Source organism: Suricata suricatta, chromosome 5, assembly GCF_006229205.1.
Source record: "Suricata suricatta isolate VVHF042 chromosome 5, meerkat_22Aug2017_6uvM2_HiC, whole genome shotgun sequence".
Lineage (NCBI taxonomy): Eukaryota > Metazoa > Chordata > Mammalia > Carnivora > Herpestidae > Suricata > Suricata suricatta.
Window position 1 is genome coordinate 111,388,820 of NC_043704.1, and position 23,812 is coordinate 111,412,631.

Below are 23,812 nucleotides of genomic sequence, written 5' to 3' on the forward strand. Positions count from 1 at the left end.
GTGACAACAGAGAACAATTACATAGAACTCTATACTTCTGATAGGAAAAAAAAAGTTTTAAATCAACTCAGCATTGGAAGCACCTAAAACGTTTTACAGATTATAAAAGTGACAGTAGTTTCTAAACAAAACTATGGGGGTCCAGAGGTAAAATACAAGATTAGTCCTTAATAAGAAAACAATTTTAATAACATATGTATAACATAAAAAAATAACAAATTTTATCTCAGAGTAGCCCCATGAATAAGGCAGATCAGAAATCTCAGATCTCGGGGCGCCTGGCTGGCTCAGTAGGTTAAGCGGCTGACTTCGGCTCAGGTCATGATCTTGCAGTTCATGAGATCGAGCCCCATGTCAGGCTCCGTGCTGACAGTTCAGAGCCTGGAGCCTGCTTTAGAGTCTGTATCTCCTTCTCTCTCTGCCCTTCCCCAATTCACACTCTGTCTCCCTTTCAAAAATAAACAAACATTAAAAAATATAAAAAAAAAAAAGAAATCTCAGACAGAGGCTTAATAAGCTGAGTCAGTTAGCGAGGAGTGGTGCCTGCGTCTCAAATCCAGTGACCACTGGGGAAAAGGGGAAGGGGTGGCAGGGAACAAGAACGGCCTAGTGTCATCTTGTCTCTGACTGGCCAAAAGAGAGAATGATGTTCCATTAAGGAAAATAAATTATTCTTAGATGAGTAAGTGGATCCAAGGGAAGGGGTTCCTAAGACCTTCAGAATGGCCTTAACAGAGGGTCTAAATAAAGCTTCCTTAAAAATGAATTCACTACACAATTGCGAAGATGCTGTAGCAGCCACAGAACCAAGCCAGGGGGGCGGGGGGGCGGCAGTCAACTCAGAACCAAGCTGGGGGGGGGGGGCGGCAGGCAACTCATAGTAACTGCAAGCGTTTTTACCCTCTCAGCCCCTGAGCCACACCCACATCCTGATTTCCATTCTGCTCTCTGAGGACCCTGGGGACAAACAAGCTTGCTTCTTCTAGAACAAGTCACTTCCCCATGTACAAGTAGCTGGTCAATTTCATGACCTCTAAGGTCCCTTCCAGCATCAAAATGCTTTTATTGCTCAGAAAAGGGTTGGGCTTTTTTTTTTTTTAATACCACTTATCTTATTTGTACCTCGACCTCTCTACCGCATCTCCCTGTGCTGGCTCTCTTTCCCTGCCCTGAACCTGGCTGGAATGTTTTTGAATGCTTTTCCAACCACATTTTACCCTTCCTTCCGGAGCAGCTTGACTGTCTTCTCTCTGTACCAACTGCTCTGCTAGCCTATGAGATCTATCCTTCTTCTGACAATATTCTGTGTATTTTCTGACTCTCTGGAATACATGGCCGGTTTTGTGCCTTCACTGGCCCTGCTCCATCCCAGTGCCCCATAGCTTGCCAGACTCCTGCTACATCCACAGGTGCCCCAAGAGGTTGTGAGGGACCATGCCTCTCCTATTCACTGCTGTGGCGCAGAGGGCTAACTCATAGTGCTTGTTAAATACTGGACAGTCACAAAATATTGCTTAGTGATTCCAGACACCTAACTTCTCACTTCCTGCTTCCTGAGAGCCCTGTGAGTACAAGTCTCCTGGGCTGGAAAGCTCATACATGCAAGTCCCCGATGCCAGGAATTGACCTAATATTCACAGCTCGATCTCATTATTATTACAAACTGGTCTGACACAGCCAGGCCATTTGATTCTCTTGTTGGACAGAACCATTCTTGAAGAATCAACCTTGGACAAGATGCTATAGTCTGCACGTGTCCTCCTAAAATTCTTATGCTAAACCTCATTTACACTGTGATGGTATTTGGAGGTGGGCCTTTGGGAGGTGATTCGGTCAAATGGGGAGAGTCCTCATGAATGGGATTAGTGCTTATATAATAGAGGCCCTAGGAGTTCCCTTGTTCCTTCCGCCACATGAGGACAGAGCCAAAAGACAGAGGTGTATGAACGAGGACAAAGATTCTCACCAGACATAAAGTCTGCCTGATCCTGTTCTTCCCAGGTTCTAGAACTGTGAGAACAAATTTCTGTTGTTTGTAAGCCACCTCACTGATGGCTGCTATCCGGCCCAAACTAAGTAAGACACAGTTTACATAACACCATAAGATGAAACAAAGCCACTTCATAATTTTGTCTAAGCATAAAGATAAGATCACGGTGCCACCACCAAATACTGCATCAGAGAATTGCCCTGCTCTGACAGCATCCAATTTAGAGCCAAACCCTGCTTGCTTAGACCATCTCCCAAATCATGTAGCCAAAGCCCAAACCTGTCAGGTTCTTTCTACCATTCTCTCACTAAGAAACCTTGCTGTCAGAGGTGATAACTTATTTAACTACATGTGTGTTCCTGGTGGTGTTTGGCTGAAATGCATTGACAGTTGTAGGCTGTCATTGCACATTCACAGGTATCCACAAGCAAGTTAGGGGTAAAGTATTACTGTTCCCAATTTACACAGAGGGAAACTGAAGCTGAAAGAAGTTAGGTGATTTAAGAGCTCATACAAGGAGATTTTTAGGCCTAATACTGTTCACTTAATATAAGAATCAGTCCAGGCTCTTTTTACAACACCCTGAAATCCTCAGCTACAGAGAATCTTTGCTTTCTTTCCCTTAGAGGTGAAGCCAAACAGCACTAACACAATCCCTCCCGCCAGGAACATTTCTCAGTCTTGGGATGCCTTTGAAAAAAAGCTGAACTCTGCAATGAAGATGTACGTTCCAGTTTGGGTAGTAAGTAAACAGATGTCCATTATATATTATACTGTATTCCTCTTTGTGTGTATACAAATATTTTTACAAAATACAATGAACTGAAAACAAAGACCCAGATCGACATAGGTGTTACCTAGGTAGCCAGATGTCACAGACCTTGCAACAAGCTCACTGGGTTTAGAGGGAGACACCCATCTGGGGCATAGAATTTAAGGGGCATCAAAAATCTCATTAATCAAGATAAATATTTAAGGCAATATTAAAAAAATCAAATCAGCAAACTATACTGGTTTTGTAATAAGATTTTATTGTTAAGTTCCAAGAAAGATGTGTCTACTGAAAAACCAAAGTCCAGCATCCGCAATACCAAGTGGCCTAACAGGGTCCTTCTCTAGTAGCCCCTCCCCCTACCCACTCAAGCAAACAAACAAAAACGCTCCAAAGGAGCTAAGAGGAAAGGGAGATCAGTTCGCCACATGCTATTAGGGGTCTCTGTGACCCCAGAAAGGAGGTGAGAAAGAAGCAAGCAGAGGGCCTGGCTCCTTAGCAGCTCTCCGCCTCTTCCCACACCTCGGGTTCCGTCCTGCCGCTTTAAGTCCCCCGGGGTTGGCAGCGCGCGGCGGGCCGTTGCCCCGGGAGACAGACGCGCGGCTTGGAGCTCGGCGTCAGACTTGGTCTGGCCGCTGCACCTGCCACTGCGCTAGCGGCGACCCCGCTTCCCGCCAGCCATGGCCAACTCGCACCCGCGTCGTGGCTCCAGACAGCCAGCGAAGGAGGAAGGCCCGGAGGAAAAGGAGGAGGAAGAAGAGTTGTCGGTGGAGGAAGAGGAAGCGGAGGAGAAGACAGGGGACGCGGAGAAGACGCAGGTCCCGGGGACTTTCAGCGAAGAGTACTTCTGGAAGAGTTTGGACATCGGTGACATCAATGATGAAAACTCAAAGACCTTTCTTGCCCGATTAACCAGTGTCTCCAGCCCCAGTCTGAGCCCGACCCGGACGACGTTCAGCCAGACGTCGAGCCTGTCTTGCAGGGAGACACCTAACTTGAGCTCACACTCGAGCGTCTCCTCCCAGAAAAGTACAGCCCCTGCCTGCCCCTTCCTCTAAGGCTTCCCTGGCCCAAGGGACCGCTGGTCCCGCGACGCCGGAGCGTTGATCTACCCGGGTGTCTGATTTCTAAATACATGCACCACTCCACACACAACCCAGTCCATCTCGGTCCCTTTATTCAGAGGCACTAGAATCTTGGCAGAGCCGTTCTGTTGGCTCCCATTTAGGACATCGGTGTAACGCTTGGTGAGACTGGAAACTTGTGCTGTGCCTCACGGAGCACATTTGTAATACTTCTATGCGCATTCAGACCGTGATCGTGTTCACGCCCTCCTCTCCCCCTCTCTCCCTCCCTCCCTCCTCTCTCCTTCTCTCTCTCCCCGCTTCCCGTCTCCTCTCTCTGTCTAGTCCTCTCTCACCCCTCCCTCTCCTTGTGTCTACCTCTCTCTTCCTCTCTCTCCCTACCCGCACCCCTCCCCTTCCCTGTCCCTCTTTCTCTCTTCCTCAGAAACACACACTGGAACATGCCACTCCTGGAAGAACAGCGCCTTCAGGGTGTTGTGCTACCAAGACAGCCCTGTAAAAAACAAAACAAAACAAAACACCCTCATTTTTGTGTTTAAGTTCCTATGCTAAAACCACTTCAGTCACTTCCTTAAAAAGACAGAGCACTTATTTAGAGTATGGACATTTCTGTCAGGACCATCCTTTGTTGAGCAGACGGTGGGAGGGGGCTGCCCTGGCATTATAGGGTGTTTACCAGCATTTCTGGCCTCAAGCCCTGGCTAGGCCATGAGTTCCCTCCCCCCTCCACTCTGATTTGGGACAATCAAAAATGTCTTTGGGGTGCCTGGGCACCTCCATCAGTTAAGCGTCTGAATTCGGCTCAGGTCACTTGAGGCCCCACATAGGGCTCTTTGCTGTCAGTGCAGAGCCCACTTCCAATCTTCTGTCCACCCCCCTCCCTGTCCCTCCCGGCTCACGCTTGTGCTCTCTCTCAAAAATAAATAACCATGAAAAAGATAAGAAAAAAGTCTTCAGAGTTGCCAAATGTCTCCTGTGGGGCAGAAAGTGTACTTTTGAGAACCACTGATTTAGAAAGAGTGGCTAAATTTTTTTATGTTTCATTCAACAGGTTTTCCTAAAATATTTCAGACATTTAGGAAAGACATATCTGAAGTAAATTTAGATAGGTAAGAAAATGTTTTTTTCATATAATTTTTTAAAGTTGATGATGTTTACTTTTACCTCTTGGATAAATATGTCTGGAATAGAGTAAAAATAATTCAGGGCACTTACAATCAATTTATTAAAAAAGATTTTTAAAAACTTATACTGTTAAACACTTTGAGGATAGAGACATAGTCCCTGCCCGTCTACAGCTTATTATCTACCTACAGAGAAGCCATGGCCACTTGATAGAACATGAAATAATAAGCACGTGTGCAATAGCAAATGCCCTGAACGTTTAGGACATAGCCCTCTATTGGCGAAATGAGACAATGATTAGACACACTTCCTGTGAAGTAAAGTGAAAATTATGGTCTTATTTTTTCCCCCTCTCTCCTTTTCTTGTTGTTATTGCTATTGGCCTCCAAGAACAGAAAGACACGCAAGAAATATTTTCTGGAACATCTTTATAAATCTTTAAAAACCTGAGTCCACGTTCTTGAATTACTGTTCACCTAAGCATTGCTTTTACAAGCAACGTTTAAATTCCTAACCATAAGGAGGACTGTTCTGTCTCACTCTCCTGTTCTTATTTATCCTTTTAATTCCATGTTTTAATAAAAATAATATACGTACATGGTTAGGATATTAAAGTATACAAAGGTATAAAATTTTTTAAAATTCCATGCCCTTCTTCACCCCCACACTCCCACCCACCAGGGCTAACATATTGTTAGCAGTTTACTTTGTTTCTAATTTTATTTTTATTTATTTATCTTAAAGATTTGATTTGATTTGATTTTTTAATGTTTTTTATTTATTTTTGAGAGACAGAGAGACAGCGCGCGCAAGCAGGGGAGGGTCAGAGAGAGAAGGAGACACAGAATCTGAAGCAGGCTCCAGGCTCTGATCTAGCTGTCAGCACAGAGCCCGTCGTGGGGCTCAAACCCATGAACAGTGAGATCACGACCTGAGCTGAAGCCAGACGCTTAACCAGCTGAGCCACCCAGACGCCTCTAAAGATTTTATTTTTAAGTAATTTCTACACCCAACGTGGGGTTCAAACTCACAACCCCAAGATCAAGAGTTGCATGCTCTACTGACTGAGCCAGCTAGGCACCCCTCCAATATAATTTTAAGTAGCATATTTTTTTTATTTTTTAGCATATTTTAATTCCCCAATTTATCAATTTTTGACATAATTATGAAAGATGAGGAACATAACACACTATTTCCTTCTTCATTTTTGGTCATTATGTTATTTTTAGTTTTTCTAGCCTTTAGGACTTCAAAGTATTTAAACCTCTACCATCTCATTTATCAAGTTTAGTAACTCATATTAACTATATCATGAAGAAATAACACATTAATGCACTCCTCCTTCCCTCTATCTCTCCTCTCATCCTTCTTTGCCCAATTAACAGCAAATGATGTGCATTTTATAACAAACTATATGAATATATAATGTATATTCCTACGAAGTCATATTACTTTGCCAAGTTTATGTTTGTATTAAGTTTTATAATCACAACTCAGTACAGGTTAATTCTGAAAATGAAAACCAATCAACAATACTCACAATTTTATGCTAAGAACCCAATAATGTGATTGGATTCTGTGCAAAACCCCCAGAATCCTATGTCTGTAAAACTTGGCTCCTAAAAGGAGAACTTTTCAACTCTCAGTTTTTAATTGTCTTCAGCTCTCCTGAGTTGGGTTAAATGGCCACACTTTCCTGATTCCCATATTACTTCCTTTCTTTTATTCCTTTTCTCTTTGCTGGAGAAACTCCTCAGGTAATTATTTCATGTAGATCTCAGGGGTAGTCAGATTTCTTAGTTCTCGACTGTCTGGAGATTTCTTCATTTTTACCCTCATACTTAATCAATAACATAACCCAGCATAAAATACATTTGAAACCATCTTCCTCAGGGTCCTGGGGTGGCTCAGTCGGTTGAGTGTCCGGCTTTGGCTCAGGTCATGATCTCATGTTTCAGGGGTTCAAGCCCCGTGTCGGGCTCTGTGCTGACAGCTAGCTCAGAGCCTGGAGCCTGCTTCAGATTCTGTGTCTCCCTCTCTCTCTGACCCTCCCCTGCTCATGCTGTCTCTCTCTGTCTCTCAAAAATAAATTAAAAAATTTTTTTTTTAAAAACCATATTCCTCAAAGCTATGCAGACATTGCTTCTTTGCCTTTAGTATCTAGCATTGCTGGTCAATCTGATTCTCAAATACTTCTGATATTTATTTCCTCCCCTTCATGTGTCTTCTTTTCTTTAGAACTCCTACTAGATGGCTATTGGCCCTCTTGGATATCAAGATTTTTTTGTATTTATATAATCATATGCAGCCCTTCTACAAAAGTTTTTGTTTTGGTATTCATATTTGTAATTCCAAGAACTCGTTCTTGTTCTCAGATTGTTGCTGTTCAAATAGTTGTTTTTTTAAATCTCTTTTAAAGGTACTCTTATACTAATGTTTTTTTGTTGTTGTTCTTTGAAGTCTTTTTTTTTTCCCCAGAATTAGTTCTGTTTATCTTGGTCTTTCTCTTCTATACTATTGATTGCCCTTAAGCAACTGGTAATCCTTGGTTATCAATTTGTATTTATAAATGAATGAGCCGGTAGGTAACCAGAATGGAGTCCTTCTGCAGCTGAGCACAGGGCTTGCCTGGCAGGTTGGCTGTGAGCCCTATGCGGGTGGAGGAGGGATGGCAGAGGCGGCCGCTTGCGGAGCGTGGGTAGGAGCAGGCAAGCTGGCTACCCCACTGTTACTAGAGTTTGGATAAGGACACTTCGCTGTGTAGTTGGAGTTCTTCACGCGTTCCCCTTCTGAGTGGGGTGTCCCTTCCTCCTTTCTCACCAAGCCTACTGGGCAGCTTCTGTGCAACCTCATACTGTGCTCTGCTTCTCTTTCAGACCGACCACTTCCCAAGACAGAATACTCTTTGCAGGAAGCAGTTTAGGGGGCTTTATCTGAAAATAAAAAGAACAGCTGCCTGGCCAGCTGCTCTGAGGTGACTCCTTGAACTCGCCTGATGGCAGGCAGCCCCCTCCTCTCTGCTTTGGTTGAGTCTGAGGGAGGGACTCTGCTCTGGTTTTCCATCACACTAAAGCCATTTATTGTCGTTCTTGAGGGGCTTCAATATTACTTGTCTACCGATGACACTTTTCTTATTTTCCAGGGCTATTTTGTATTTGTTTGTTTTTGTTATTTCAGTAAGAGCTTAGAAAGGAAGGGAAGGAGAACTGGGTGCTCAACCGCCATCTTGACCTGGACTTCCTATTATATGGGAGCCTCCTTTTACTCCTCATAAATCTTCCTAAGAAGATGCTTCTTTTATATTTCAAAGCATTCTCATGGGGCACCTGGGTGGCTCAGTCGGTTGAGGGTCTGACTTCAGCCTCAGGTCATGATTTTGTGGTCCATGAGTTCCAGGCCCACATCAGGCTCTGTGCTGTCAGCTCAATGCCTGAAGCCTGCTTCAGAGTCTGTGTCTCCCACTCTCTCTGCCCCTCCCCTACTCATGCTCTGTCTCTCTCACTCTTAAAAATGAATAAATGGTAAAAAAAAAAAAATTTTAAGGATTCTCTGGTGAATTTGGTGAGGTTGTGTTTTTAAGGAAATCTGTCCTTAAAAGTCATAAAATGCAATCAATATTGGCTCACCTTCAAAGTTTTACTGCCCTATTACTATTCTGGTTGAAAATGGGGCCAACTATATGTGGCAGATAAATGCAGAGAAACACAGGTTTTAAAGCCAAACGGGTCCAGGCCCCATGTGCATCTACCACAATACAATTCTTCTAGGTTCCCTAGAGCCTCAGTGTCCTTGCCTGTAGAGGAGAGAATAGTGATACATGCCTTGATTAGTCTTTGTTAATATCAATAAAATCATGCGACTAAAGCAACCACTATGAATGTACCACTACATAGTCAGTCCTCAGTAGATGTTAATTTTGTTAGCCTCGGCCATCTGCCATCTTTCCGCAGAATTTCAGCAACAACCTTTGGTGTTGGTATAAGGAAGGCAGAGAGACCCAGATGAAAAATGTAGGTCTGATTTTGTTAACCACTGAATTGGAAAAAATGCCAAATGCTAAACATTGCCTAGGCTTGCTTCTTAATATTCTTCTTTATCCTCGGTCTTTAACTTGTTTCCCTGGGAGGTTAGACAAAAAGGACTCCCCCAGAGACCCACACAAGTGGCTTTGGTGGAGTCGTTCTTCACTTCTTACAAGATACAGTCACTTTGGAATTTAAAAAAAAATTTTTAATGTTTTATTTATTTTTTGAGAGAGAGCGTGAGCAGGGGAGAGTCAGAGAGAGAGGGAGACACAGAATCTGAAGCAGACTCCAGGCTCTGAGCTAGCTGTCAGCACAGAGCCAGACACGGGGCTTGAACCCACAAACTGTGAGATCATGACCTGAGCTGAAGTCGGACGCTTAAGGGACTGAGCCACCCAGGCGCCCCCATTTTGGAATTAAAGCACCCGACTGATGCAATGTGCTGAGGAACAAAGCATCAGAAAAGGAAGGTGGAGACAGAACTAAGAAAGGTGAAAAAGTGACAACCCTAAAATCGACTCAATCATTTGAAAAAAGATGATAATTTTAGAAGATGTCGCAAATTATTACAAAAAAATTGAAATTCAAAGAGGCAAAGTAAATTGAAGCACTAGTTATTACTGTTGCCAGTAACAGTCATTTTAACTAGTAAAAGTCAATACATATCTGCCTTCCTATCAGGTCAATGATAACTCAAGTAACTGATTGAACTACTTTTAGAAAGAATACAAATACTACAAATTGTTTGATTACAATGCATTTAACTTCAATCCTTTTAAAAAAATTTGGGGTTATTTTTTATTTCATTGGGTCACCTGGCTAGTTTAGTTGGAGGAACATAGAGCTCTTGAACTCGAGGTTGTGAGTTTGAGCACCACTTTGGGTATAGAGATCACTTAAATAAATAAAACTTAAAATGAACATAAAATGAATACTATGTCTCATTTAAATACAGGTAAGTGTTTTGGGGCACCTGGGTGGCTCAGTTGGTTAAGCATCCAGCTTTGGCTCAGGTCATGATCTCACAGTTCATGGGTTCGAACCCCACGTCGGGCTCTGTGCTGACAGCTCAGAGCCTGGAGCCTGCTTCAGATTCTGTGTCTCCCTCTCTCTCTGACCTTCCCCTGCTCACACTGTCTTTCTCTGTTTCTCAAAAATAAATAAAAAAACATTAAAAAAATTTTTAAATACAGGTAAGTGTTTAAACACACACCATCACCACCACCAGCAGCACACATGCACAGATAACTGTGGTAGTAATTTATTTGCTGGGGAGAAAAATATGGCATTGGGAGCCTCTGGGACTTAGAAAGGAGTATTTTCTTTGGGCTGCAAATAAACTATGCCTGACTTTACTGAGAGAGAAGAATGTAAGAAAATATTTCAAAGAAAATAGAATCTTCTATGGATGTACGTTAACTTGATTGTTAGATGTTCTGTATCTGGAAGTCATGCTAACAGCTAAATAGGCATACTCACAACATTTTGTCTAACTTCAGGACCACGTATCATGGTTTACATCCCGGAATCCCAAGGTCAGTACAAACAGAAGAAAGCTGGCTTCAAGAATTATCTGGCAAAAGAGAGAAGCCAAGTGAGTAGTTTGATTTCTTAGCTTTTGCTCGGAGATGGGATGGCACATTGGGAAGAGCATAGCTGGAGGAGCCGGGAAGAGGCAAGTTTGAATCCCAGACCCACCCAAACTGACACAGAGATGATGGCCTCCAGAATCTCAGGTTCTTCCCGTATCGGTAATAATAATAACAATAACAATAATAATAATAATACTTCTGTCACAGAATTGTTATGAAGAGCAAAATGAGATTAAATATCTAAACTCTTTGGCCCTTCGTCTGTAATAAATACTAATGTCTATGTTCACATAAAAAAAAAAGCTGCCATTCTATTTTGATACCTATCTTTTTTTTTATCAAAGTGGTAACATGCGCACTGTAGCCTAAATGGCAACCTTTGAGACAGAAAATACAAAAATTAAAATTTTACTTTATCTCAGTATAAGTAATTATGAATAGCCTTTCCTGTTAACTTTTATATTTGCTTTATGTCACTTATTCATCAGATGCTTACTGAGCACCTGTCACATGCCAAGCACCCATGTGCCAGTCTCTGTGATCTGATATTAAAGTATGGAAGGTGGAGGTGATGGTGAGAGTGAAAATAAGTAATAAGGAAAATAAGGAAATATATATTACATATAATTAGGTGATAATATATGTATTATATATACATTACATGTAATACACTAAGTGCGAAGGAGGAAAAACAGAAGAAAGGATGGAAAATGTTGGGTGGGGGGGATGCAAGTTTACACAGGGTGCTCAGGGAAATCTTCACTGAGAAGCTAAAATGTTTGCACAAAGACCTCAAGGACATGAGTGAGCCAGGATGATCTTGGGGAAAGATTATTCCAGGCACTCCGACTAGCAGGTGCCTCCTCCTAGAACAAGGAGACAGTCCATGCGGCTGCAGTAAAATAATCAGGAGGAGAATCTGAGGGGGTGTAAGGTCAAAGGAACAGCTGAGGACCAAATCTTTTTCAATGAAGTAGAAAGACCCCGAGGATTTGCACAGAAGAGTGACAAAATCCAGCATAAAAATGGACCAAATATCAAGAAGATGTTACGAATTCCCAAATTTGTCTACACAGTCAGTAGAATTCTGATGGGATGTTTCAGTGGAATTTGACAAGTTCATTTGTCGCCTTTGCTCAGCAGTGTTAAGAGACAAACAGGTATTTCCAGGTTTCTACACTTGAGCGAACATGAATGGAATGGAGCAGTGCCAAATGAGAAACGGGTAGGAGTGCTCCCCAGACAACAGCAAGGAGAGACTTTTACAAGGACACCGGAACAAAACAAGGACAGTTTTTGATCAGCTATAGCTTAAGGGGCCATATTACTTGGGAAAGCCTGCTTGGCTGTCTGTTCCTAACTGGAGGCATTTACAGAAATGGACTCTGGCTCAGACTTCAGTTTGCTCTTCGAGGCCACCAAGGAAGGCATTAGGACCCCCTCTTCTGATGGCCATTTGGTTTGATTCCTTTAACAGCAGGACCCTAGTGTACCTCTCCATTTCTTTCTGATCTTTCATAGTTTCCCCCACACCCCATATAGGATAATACAGCACTTGCTAATTTATTGTTGGATATTTTATAGTCTTGTATTGATGTAACAATTGGAAACTTTTTTCCTGTTATATTTACTAATTGGTTATTGTCAATGAATAGGAAAGTTATTGATTTCTATGTATTAATCTTGTATCTGACCCCCTTGCTGAAATTTCTTATTCTAATAATTTGTAAGTTGAAAGTCTACAAAACAATTCTATCTCCTGTGAGTAATGGCAATTTTATCTCTTCTTTAATTTTTTTTACTTAGCAGCATATTATGGACATCTTTCTATGTCAGGAAAGATTGCTCTAATTCAATGAAACAACTGCACAATAGTCCCTTATATACAGTTACTATACCTTATGTAATAAAACTGATTGCTAGACATTTCAGAGTTGTTTTCGTTTGGTTTGATGTTTTGAGCTCTTCCCTATAACAAATAACGCCTTAATAAAAATCTGTGTGCATTCAATTTTTTTATACCTGTGCTGGTATTTCTGTTGGACAAAATGGCTAGAACATATTAAAAAATCTTTCAGATACTCCATGTAGGAAGTGCATCACTTTCTGAAACCCACTCCTCCTCCGGGAGCCGTCCTTGCTGCCCATGGCCCTGTGAGGAAATGGGCCAGCCCCTCCCTGTACCTCTGCTCCATTGTAGGTTGATCTCATTGGTTTTCATCATTCCAGTTCTACCAGCTTAAAACTTCTAGACAGTTATTCCAAGTTGCTGATGTCCACCTCCCCCACTGTCTTAAACTAGAACCTCTAGCACCATTCTACCTAAAAACTCTTCTACAAAATAACAGATATAAGGTGGACAATGTAGTACTTATAAAAAACAGAAAATGGGGCACCTGGGTGGCTCAGTCGGTTAAGCTACCGACTCTTGATTTTGGCTCATGTCATGATCTCATGGTTCATGATATCCAGCCCCGCATCAGGCTCTGCACTGCCAGTCTGGAGCCTGCTTGCGATTCTCTCTCTTCTCGCTCTCTGCCCCTCCCCCACTATACTCACACACGCTTTCTCTCTCAAAATAAATTTTTTAAAAAGCAGAAAACAAGAGTCTGCAAACTGTGCATAGTCAAGTGAAGTAGGCATCTCTAGGATGCTAGAACTAGAAAGGAACAGGGAAACCTTTTTCAATGTGATACATCAGTGGTGACTTTCCTCTGTTCCTTATTGTTGATAAAACGTTATTTGGAAAGGGCAAAAAATAAAGGCCAAACAAACACAAATAAGGGCACTTATTTTTCCAAAAGGCATATTTTCTTTTGTATTAAACTTCTTTCCTACTTTGTCAGGATTGATAAGTGTACGCTCGTTTTACAGGGAAGAAAACATCCTCTAGAATTAAGGAAACTGAACATGAAAATCTGGCTTCTAAGCTAAGAGGTAAATGGATATTTAGAGTCCTTCCTTCTGCCGGCAAAGGCAAACCAGCCTTAACTCAGACTGAGCCCACCCACTTCTAGAAAAGCCTTCCCCTGAGAATATGCTCAAGAAGATGGTGGAAAGGCTTCACACTAAACTAGTGTGGTGTGTGTGTGTGTGTGTGTGTGTGTGTGTGTGTGTGTGTGTGTGTTTGAAACAGGGCAGTAGAGAAAGGAGAAAATGGAATACACTGTACAAAGGTTTTAAACTTTCTTTCTAAACGGATGCTTTTCTCTGCAGAAAAATGGGTAATTGATCCAGAAGAGCAAAAAATGAATGTTTTATGTGAGCTGGAGGTAATGAATGTTTATCAGTCCAATAGTGCATAGTGTTCATTGTAAATACCACTTATTCAAATGTCAATTTTCTCTTTTTAAAAATGTAGTTTAAAGAAGACTTCATGACACTGTTTGAGCCAGTTCTGAAAACGCTGCCTAGCATTGGGCCACCCTCCATTCTGAAATTCAAACGAGAGAGATCCAACATAGGCCTTAACTTCAAGGTGATTTTAATTAACATTATTTTTAAATTTTAAAATGTTATTTATTAATAAATGATGTAATAAGCCACATAATGATTTGCACAGAAGACAGTGAACATACTTTTAAAAACATACACAGGGGTGCCTGGGTGGCTCAGTCAGTTGAGTATCCGACTTTAAATCAGGTCAGGATCTCACGGTTCGTGGGTTCGATCCCTGCATCAGGCTCTGTGCTGACAGTTAGCTCAGAGCCTGGAGCCTGTCTTCAGATCCTGTGACTCCTCCTCTCTCTGACCCTCCCCTGCTCACGCTGTCTCGCTGTCTGTCTCGCTGTCTCTCTCTCTCTCTCTCTCTCTCTCTCTCTCTCTCAAAATAATAAAGACATTAAAAAAATAAAAATAAAAACATACACGAAGAGCTCAAGTATGTGGAATAGCACTTCAGGTGGCTGTGTTCATTTCCTGAGGCTGCTGCATCAATGTCCTGCAAACTGGGTGGCTTAAAACCTCAGAAACTTCTTGTCTCGTGGTTCTGAAGGCTAGAGGTTCAAAATCAATGTCAGTGAGTCCAGCTGACAGGGGAGTGTCCTTCCTTGTCTCTTCCTAACTTCCAGTGTGGCCATCAACACTCGGCCTTCCTTGGCTTGTAGCTGCTCCATCCAATCTCTGCTTCAGTCGTCCTGGCACTCTCTGCGTCCATTTCCAAATGTCCCTCTTCTCCAAGGACACCACTTATATTGTTATGATCTAATGACTTCGTCTTCACTTGATTACATCTGCAAAGACCCATTTCTAAATACAGCCCCATTCACAGGTACAGGGGTTAGAACTGCAGCCTATCTTTTCAGGGGACACAATTCAACCCAGAACAGTGGCCAAAAAGCCCGGAAACACAGGTGAATGTTTGCCATACTTGATTGTCTTAAGTGACCGATTTATGCCTGTGCTTGATGGGCAAAGGAAAGGCCACCTTAATAATTCCAACAGGACAGGACCCCACCCTGCTGCACCAGAGCAGTGGAGGACCGAGTGGGGGTAAGATTATTTCCAAACTTGGATGACCTGGCATGTGGAGAGAGCTGCATGTGCCCCAGAGCGGTACCCCGTTATTTCTTTTGGGCCTGCTAAAGGTGCAGGCCTAGTCACTGGAGATAAGAGCCGTCAATTGTGTGAGGCAGTGCCCCACAGATGGTAGGCACGGTTGATGGGAACACTGGACACACTAACGTGCTGCTGTCGCCACTTTGCATGGCACATTAAAGTGTGCAAGTCTAAGGGGACACACTAAATATGTCATGTAATATCAGTCAATATTTACTCTTTATATTTGTTCAGGTTTCTCAACTTTATGGTTACCCTATAGACTCTTCAGGCTGAAATTCTTTCATCCGAACCTAGCTCCTTCTTCTTTCTGAACCACAGAAGTTTGTGCCCAAGGAAGTTTCTCGAGTTTTCTTCCGCTGACACCCAGAGATGGTCCTACATATGAGAAAAGCCTTGTAGCCTTTCTTCCAGGGAGTCGTCCCTGCACTGGCACCAGGGCAGGGCTGGCTTCTCCTGGATCTTGGGCAGATCCTTCAGGCCCGCCTGGATGGGGCTTTGACACAAGCGTAGTTCAGGGGCGGCAGTACGGGCTTGCCGGCTCTCCTCTTAGCTACACTGTCTTCAGGTCCGGACTCCAGCCCCACTCGCGGTCATTGGAAGAACCTCCACCTTGCTTCCCCCATAGGTGAACAGATGAAGGCGTGAAGGGACAGTGGGCTAAGGAGCTCATTAGCAAGACCCTCATATGGAAGGGTCGTAGATGGCCTGGCATCGCTACATTCTCTTTCTGCCAGCTCTGTCACTCAGGAGATGAACTAGATGTGTCACCACTTGTGTTTACTCTCTAAGGGTTCTGCTCTCAGTGATGTGCAGTACTTACCGCTGGGTAGTTTCAGCAGCCTCAAGATATTGGCCATCACTCTAGTGGTGGTTGTCTGGCTGCACTGGCCACCTAACCACCCTTTGGCCCCACTGTGGCCATTTTGCTAGCCCCAGAGAATGGCAAATACTGTTGGCTTGGTAGTGTTTGTGACCTGCAAGTCATACGTGCCGTGGGTTTTTCCTGGAGGCTTGTGCTAAGGCTGCTTGCCTGCCCAGAAACCCCTGCAGTCACAGTCCTGACCTCAGAACATAAACACGGCCATAGTACACCAGCCCTTGAGCCCCTAACTCCCAAGTGTCCTGTTGCTTCCCCTGGTCTTCCCCCACTGCTTCTGAATTATGTTCACAGCACATTCAGAAGAATCCAGAGCCCCAACCTGGGGCTAATGCGTTATCCTTTGTCTCTTGCATCTAGTTACACGCTGTAGTGCCCCTCCCCTCTCCCCAAGGAACTCTGATGTCAATAGTAAAATCCTTTGTGCAACCTTTTTCTTGCAATTGAGGAGACATCCTAAGGATCCACAGCTAGTTCAAGGGGCCCCAGGGATTCTAACAGGAGTTCTCAAGCAGGTTGGCACATGCCGCACTCCACCTGCTCTCCTACTGGACATTTGCTGGCCCTGCCCAGAGTCCAGCAGCATCTACTGCTCCCAGAGGCTCTGGGCCTCCTTGTGGGCACTAATTCATTTTTGTTTCCCTCTCTCTGAAGGAAGAAGAGGAGGAGATAGCGCCCACATGTGAATTCTGTGGAAGCGATCTAAAATCATTTCTTTCCACTATGGATGTTTACTGTGATGATGCTAGCTCTCAACCAATAGAAGATGTGAGTTCTAATGCAGGTGTACTGAGGAAATGGTATTATGTTTAAACATACCAAGTATTTTCTCCCCTGCACTGCATTTCTTAAAAGAGCTACGTGTTAACTGTTGGAGAAATGCAAATCATCATCACAGTGGGATACCATTTCATGCTCCCCATGATGGTTATAATAAAAAAGACGGGTAATAACAAGTGTTGGCAAGGATGTAGAGAAACTGGTACTCTCATATACTGGAAAGGAGAATGTAATATGGTGCCACCACTTTGAAAAACGGTCTGGCAATTCCCCCAAAAGTTAGAGACATAGTTCCCTATAGCCCAGCAATTATACTTCTAGATATATACTCAAGAGAATTGACAACATGTACCTACACAAAAACTTACACACAAATGTTCATAGTAGCGTGATTCATAACAGCCAATGTGAAAACAACCCCAATATCTATCAACTGATGAATAGGTAAATAAATGTGATATATCCATACAATGGAATATTATTTAACCAGAAAAAGAAATGAAGTACACTTATATGTTACAACATAGATGAACCTTGAAAACAGTATGCTAAGCAAAAGAAACCGATCACAAAGTACCACAATTGTAGGATTCCACATAGATGAGCCGTGAAGAACAGGCAAATCTATGTAGACAGAATTTAGATTAGTGGTTTCCAGAAGCTGAGGGAGAGTTGGGGAGGGTTAATGGATAAGAGTTCATGTTCTAAAAGTTGGCCACAGATATGGTACAGCTCTGTGGATATACTAAAAACCATTGACTAGTACATTTGAAATGGATGAATTGTATGGTATGTGAATTCTAGCTCAATAAAACTGTTACCAGGAAAAAGCTACCACAGATTATTATCCGAATTTCATTAGCCAATTCCCTCCCTGTAATTATCATCATCTAGGACTGATGAGATAAAAATGACCTCTTTGTTTTTCAGGTCTCCTGTTGCAGTTATTTTCAAAATCTGATTAACTACATTTTTCAGGAAAAACAAAAAGCCCAAAGCTCTGAAGCTGAATTAATCTGTATTGACCCTCATGTAGCCCATTGCAATGAGGTTGATAGACTCAAAGCAAAGGAAAAATCCCTGAGGAGGTAACATTGAGCTTTTGATATTGAAACTCAGGCCAGCTTAAGTAGGGAGCTTTTTGTAAATGAACTTTGTTTTTTCAAAATATTTAATTTTGAAGATGTGTTCTCAGTAATGAAATAAAAATTGGTTGAAGAAAACCTATTAAAATTCCTGGTGGGAGCACCTGGGTGGCTCAGTTGGTTGAGCATTAGACTCTTGATTTCAGCTGAAGTCATGATCCCTGAGTCATGGGATAGAGCCCCACATTGGGCTCCAAGCTGAACATGGAGCCTGCTTAAGATTCTACCACTCTCCTACTGTCCCTTTCCCCAACTTGAGCTCGCTCGCTCTCTCTCTCTCACTCTCAAGTAAATTTTTAAAAATTTGTTAAATGAAAATAAAATAAAATTCCTGGTAGATGTTATTGAGATTCAGAAACTCCCAGAAACTCTGGAAACTCATCAGTTTAAAGTAGAAATTTACCGGGGTGCCTGGTTGGCTCGGTCAGTTATTGTCTGACTTCTGATTTGGGCTAGGGCTGTGATCTCAGGGTTGTGGGACAGAGCCCTGTGTCAGGTTCTCTACTGAGTATGGAGCCTACTTGGGAATCTCTCCCTCCCTCTCTCCTTCTCTCTGCACCTTCCCTACTCATGCTTTCACTCTCTCTCAAGACAAACATTAAAAAAAATAAAAATAAAATAAAGTAGAAATTTAACAATTGCAAATCCCCAAGGCAATGTGGAATTCCCATATTGGAGAAATTTGTTGCCTAAAGAGAGTAGAAACTTATATGTATGGATTAAATGCCTGAATTCACAAATAATAATAGATAAAAATAATAAGGGATGGTATTGAAACAGTTAAAATTTGTACTAAAATTGTTTTAAGCTTCAAATACATTTCAGATTTATACAGCAGATTTTTTTAATTTTGTAGAAAACAGGAGCTACAAGTGGCCAGACAATTTGCACTAATAACAAATGAACAGAGTGATTTATCTGAAGAGAGTGAGTTACTCAATGCTGATGTTATAGGTAAGTTGTACATCAGAAATCTCAGATGTATGATCAAGAGCTAAAATTGGTATTTAAAAAATAATATTTAAGATGTTCATTTTAGTTAATGCGTCCGTTAAAATGGCTCAGAAAGTCTGGTGTTTCAGTCATCTGACTTTTGAAGTTTTTAGTCTTCAGCTTACTACTACTAGTGACAAATAAATTAGCAACATCTATAGAATACAGATAGCTGAAAAGAGCTTATTGAATTCGTTGTCTTTTGTTTTATTAAGCATACATTCCCTTCTATTTTCAAGCTGGGATACGGAAAAATCTGTCAAAAATAAATCAGATTACTTTCTTCATATATGGACTAGTATGGCTACAGTGTGCGTGAAATGGAAAGAGCATTGATTTTTGGAATCAAGTTCTTGATTAATGTAGTTGCTTTTCTCCTAGATAGGCTGCACAATTTGGGGTAAAGTACTTAATCTTTCTGAGCATGAGGCTCCTCCTCTACCACTCAGAGCTATTGAAAAGATACTTAGAGGGGTGCTTGGGTGACTCAGTCGGTAAGTGGCTGGCTCTTGATTTGAGCTCAGGCCATAATCTCCTGGTTCATGAGTTTGAGCCCTGCATTATGCTCCCACTGGCAGTGCAGAGCCTGCTTGTGATTCTCCCTCCCTCTCTCTCTCTCTCTCTCTCTCTCTCTCTCTCGCTCTCTCTCCCTCTCGCTCGCTCTCCCTGTCTCTCTCTCTCTCCCCCATTCCATATACTCTCTCAAAATAAACTTAAAAACTTTAAAAAGAAAAGATACTTAGAAAAGATATACATTTGTTTTGGTTTAAACTAAATTTCTGGTATAAAGTTCCTTAATATTCAACTACTTCCTACTAAACATAAGGCCAGAAAATTCTACCTAATGAAAATTATCCTTCTTCACTTAACAAAAGAATGTTTTTATTTTTTAACAAAAGAAGACACTCACTTTAATTTAATGAAAAACCTCATTTTTCTGCCATTAAAAAAAAAAGTCAGACGAACTAATACATTTGTAATAAGATTTGAAATTTCATTTTAGAAGAGAGGATTTAGAAAATTTAAAACAAATATGTGATTCTTTTCCCATTAGAGCCAAAGCAGTTAAAAACAATATCTTATCAACTTTCTGTGGATATTCCAAAAAAGGAGATATCTGATGACAGCTTACTTGATTTCCAACTAGAAAACGGAAACATATCCATTGTCTGTTGTGATGCTAGAATAGCATGTGGAAAGGTAATTATCTTGTCATTATTTTTACTTGCGACTTTTTAAAATCAGTTTTACCTAAAGTTGTAAAAGCTGTCAAAATGAATAGAATAGATTGGCTACATGACACATTTAACTCTTTGTCAAGAGGAAATGGTACAGATGTGGATTTTTAACTTCTACTAGACTTTAAAACAATGCTTTTACATGTTTTATGATAGGCTATTTTGGTTAAAACCTTTTTATTTTAAAATATTACTGTTGTACATTAAAAACTGTTTGGAACCCTTAAAAAGAAGAGCAGAAATATCACCAAAAGCCTCAAGCACTTCCCCAAAATCACTGTTAATATTTCAATATTAACAAACTGTAGAACACCCAAGGAAAAAAATCTTGAAAGCAGCAGAGAAAAAGAAGTTCTGTTTATATTTAAAGGAAGAAAAGAGTTAGAGGGGCATCTAGGTGGCTCAGTCAGTTAAGCGTAAGATTGGCCCAGGTCATGATCTCATCATTTGTGAGTTCGAGCCCCGCATCGGGCTCTGTGCTGACAGCTAGCTCAGAGCCTGGAGCCTGCTTCAGATTCTGTTTCCCTTTCTCTTTGCCCTTTCCCCTCTCACACTCTATCTTCCTCTTCCTCTCTCAAAAATAATAAATAAAACATAAAAAAAAGAGAGAGACTGTCAGATAACCTCCCAACAGCAACAATGGAAGACAGAAGATAGTGGAATGTCTTCGGTGTTCTTAAAATAGTGGTCAATCCAGAAATTGATAACCAGCTAAAATATTTTTCAAGAAAATGTGACCCCCCCACAAAACAATGTCTGGTAAAGCCAAAGATAATTTGTCACTAGTAGCCCTTTATTAAAGGAAATTATAAAGAATGTGCTTTGTGTCATTGGATGGTTTGAGATTCAAGAAAGATGAAATGAAATTGGTACATAGTATAACGGATAAAACTAAAAGTTGACTAGTAACAATAATAATAGTTTGTGGCATTTCAAAAAATGGAAAATAAATTATATATTTAAAAATAGTGCATGATGGGAAGAAGGTTAAATGTAATTATAGTGCTCTAAAGCCCTTGGTTTGGGAGAAGGGCAAATATTAAAGCTTAACTCAGACTTGGATAAATTAAGTTTACTTGCTGAAATTTCTAGAGAAGCCTGAAAAAATAACAGAAGCAGAGAGTGTAAGTTCCAAATGTGTAGAGGTAAAACAAAAAAATAAAATGATGTATTTTAATTATTCCCCCCTCAAAAGACAAAAATGCCTAAGGGGGAAAAAAAACATAACAGGGAACAAATAGAAAATATCAAGGAATGTCAGTAATTATATGTAAATAGACTAAATACTCCAGTTAACAAAGAATGTCAGATTAGTTCTTTTTTTAAGGAAAAAATTCCAACTATATAGTTTATAAGAAACACACCTAAAATATAAGGATGCAAGAAGATTATAAATAAAAATGATATATCATGAAAGTACTAAAGAGTATTACTAGAGATAAAGAAGATTTCTTAATTATGATAAATGTTTTAATCCTCCAGGAAGATATAACATTACAAAATATTTTTCCCATATTAAGATAGGCTCAAAATATGTGAAGCAAAATTTCACTAAAGGAAACATTTTAAAATCCATAATCATAATACAATATCTTAGCCTACCTCTCTCAAAATTGCAAGGGTTGTTAGATCGAAAAAAAAAGTAGTAATACAATAGAATATTTGAACAACTCGTGTAATAAATTTGACCTAATATTCATGGATTTAAAGATTAAATATTTCAAAGATGACATTCTTCCCAAATTGACTTATACATCCAATGCAACTGCAGTCTATTGGAGTAGAATTTATATACAGTAAAATACACTTTTTGTGACATACAGCTCTAAGAATTTTGGCAGTTATATAACCACTACCACAGTGTATTGAATCTTTTCATTGAGCTAAAGCTGATTTTTAGTCTCCTGTTTTGTTTCTATAATAAGATGTGAATAAAATAACAATTTAAAAAAAGATTCAAACAGATATGTGATGTCAGATCTCTGCCTAAAAGGTTTTTTCAAGTTATCTACAGGGGTTAGGAATAACCTTTAATGATTCCTAAGGATTATTCCCTGTCACTGTTGCAGGGCCAAAAATTTATTTATTTTAAAACATTTTTTTAATGTTTCTTTTATTTTTGAGGGAGAGAGACAGAGTGTGAGTGGGGGAGGGACAGAGAGAGGGAGACACAGAATTCAAAGCAGGCTCCAGGCTCTGAGCTGTCAGCGCACAGCCCAACGTAAGGCTCAAACCCATGAACCATGAGATCATGACTTGAGCCAAATCGGACGCTTAATCAACTGAGCCATCCAGGCATTCCCCCAAATTTAAATTAAGAATTAGTTTGTATCACTGTCTAGCAGGCAAAGGCTGCCTTTTACTATCATAATTGATGCATTATATCTGGAACGATGAACAGTTAAGTGTCCTTTCATTTTCCATGGGGCACAGACCATGAAGAATGAGCTCGTAGAGAAGCACTACAAACATGGGAGCAAGTTTCTGACTTCATTTCCAGATGGAACAGCACAAATATTGTATCCTTTCTACAAGTTATTTTTATTAGTTTTATATCTTTACAAAAAAGATAAAGAAAAAATATGTGGAAAGCTATAAAGAAAAAAATATTCCCCAAATCCCACATCTTTTTCTAACACTTCCCTTACTTCTTTATATGAACATATATACATATAATTTTTTTAATTTTTATTTATTTATTTTTGAGAGAAAGAGAGAGAGCACAGGTAGGGGAGGGACAGAGAGAGGGAGACAAAGAATCTGAAGCTGGCTCCAGGTTCTGAGCTGTCAGCACAGAGCCCGACATGGGACCTGAACCCACAAACTGTGAGATCATGACCTGAGTCAAAGTCAAACATCCAAATGCCTGAGCCACCCAGGTGCCCCTATATAATTCTTTAAAAATCAATTCTTCAACTACGTATTCATATTTTACAACTTTCCCTCTTTGTATTATATTATATAATAATGTTATGAGTATATAATATGCAATAAATATAGAGATACACCACCATTTTTATAACCATAGATATTTAATGATATGGAGGTATTATAATTCATTTAACCTAACCACAAAGGTGATTTCACTTTTCTTTTTGCTATTATATATTTATTTTTGCTAAATGAACTGCTCTGTGCAAACTGCTTTGCATACTTATAATTTATTCCTTGAACTAAATGCCTAGATGCCTAGGGGTGGAAATTCTGGGTAAGAAATTACAAAGTATTTGGGGCACCTGCCTGTCCCAATTAGTAGAGCTTTTAACTGTAATTCAGGGATGTGAGTTCAAGTCCCACATTGGGTGTAGAGATTACTTAGACACACACACACACACACACACACACACACCCCTAAGGAAATCTGAATAAATTATTAAAAAAAAAGAAATTACAGACATTTTAAAGCTTTGATAGTCCCCCAGAAAATGTATATCAATTTACACATCTGTGAGCAGCACATTATTTTCTAATACAAAAATTCAACATCCATTTTATGGAACACTAAGTTATTCATCACTTGAACTTCCAATAACTTCCCCCATCTTTTATTATCATTTAATGCCCTGGCTTTCATTCTTAATTCTCTTGAAGGCCATGGCTACTTTTCAAAATGATTCAGAGTCAATCTTG

The 23,812-nt window shown here is 40.7% G+C and overlaps 1 protein-coding gene and 1 long non-coding RNA gene across 2 annotated transcripts in view; one reads left to right on the forward strand and one right to left on the reverse strand.

The window, feature by feature from the left end:
* Window positions 1–3,386: 3,386 nt before the first annotated feature.
* The window catches only part of ERICH6 (glutamate rich 6), a 31,530-nt gene continuing 11,104 nt past the window's right edge, over window positions 3,387–23,812 (forward strand). Inside the window, exons 1-11 of the mRNA XM_029940051.1 lie at window positions 3,387–3,791; window positions 4,899–4,956; window positions 10,497–10,591; window positions 13,464–13,526; window positions 13,806–13,861; window positions 13,951–14,067; window positions 16,681–16,794; window positions 17,737–17,894; window positions 18,808–18,905; window positions 19,999–20,144; window positions 22,616–22,701. Coding sequence (XP_029795911.1) covers window positions 3,443–3,791; window positions 4,899–4,956; window positions 10,497–10,591; window positions 13,464–13,526; window positions 13,806–13,861; window positions 13,951–14,067; window positions 16,681–16,794; window positions 17,737–17,894; window positions 18,808–18,905; window positions 19,999–20,144; window positions 22,616–22,701 — 1,340 coding nt within the window. The 5' untranslated portion in view covers window positions 3,387–3,442. The remainder of the gene's footprint in view (window positions 3,792–4,898; window positions 4,957–10,496; window positions 10,592–13,463; window positions 13,527–13,805; window positions 13,862–13,950; window positions 14,068–16,680; window positions 16,795–17,736; window positions 17,895–18,807; window positions 18,906–19,998; window positions 20,145–22,615; window positions 22,702–23,812) is intronic.
* LOC115292128 overlaps window positions 4,251–23,812 on the reverse strand; it is a 39,540-nt gene continuing 19,978 nt past the window's right edge. Inside the window, exons 2-3 of the long non-coding RNA XR_003908816.1 lie at window positions 10,477–10,570; window positions 4,251–4,340 (exon numbers count right to left, since the gene is read on the reverse strand). This is a non-coding gene — a long non-coding RNA (uncharacterized LOC115292128). The remainder of the gene's footprint in view (window positions 4,341–10,476; window positions 10,571–23,812) is intronic.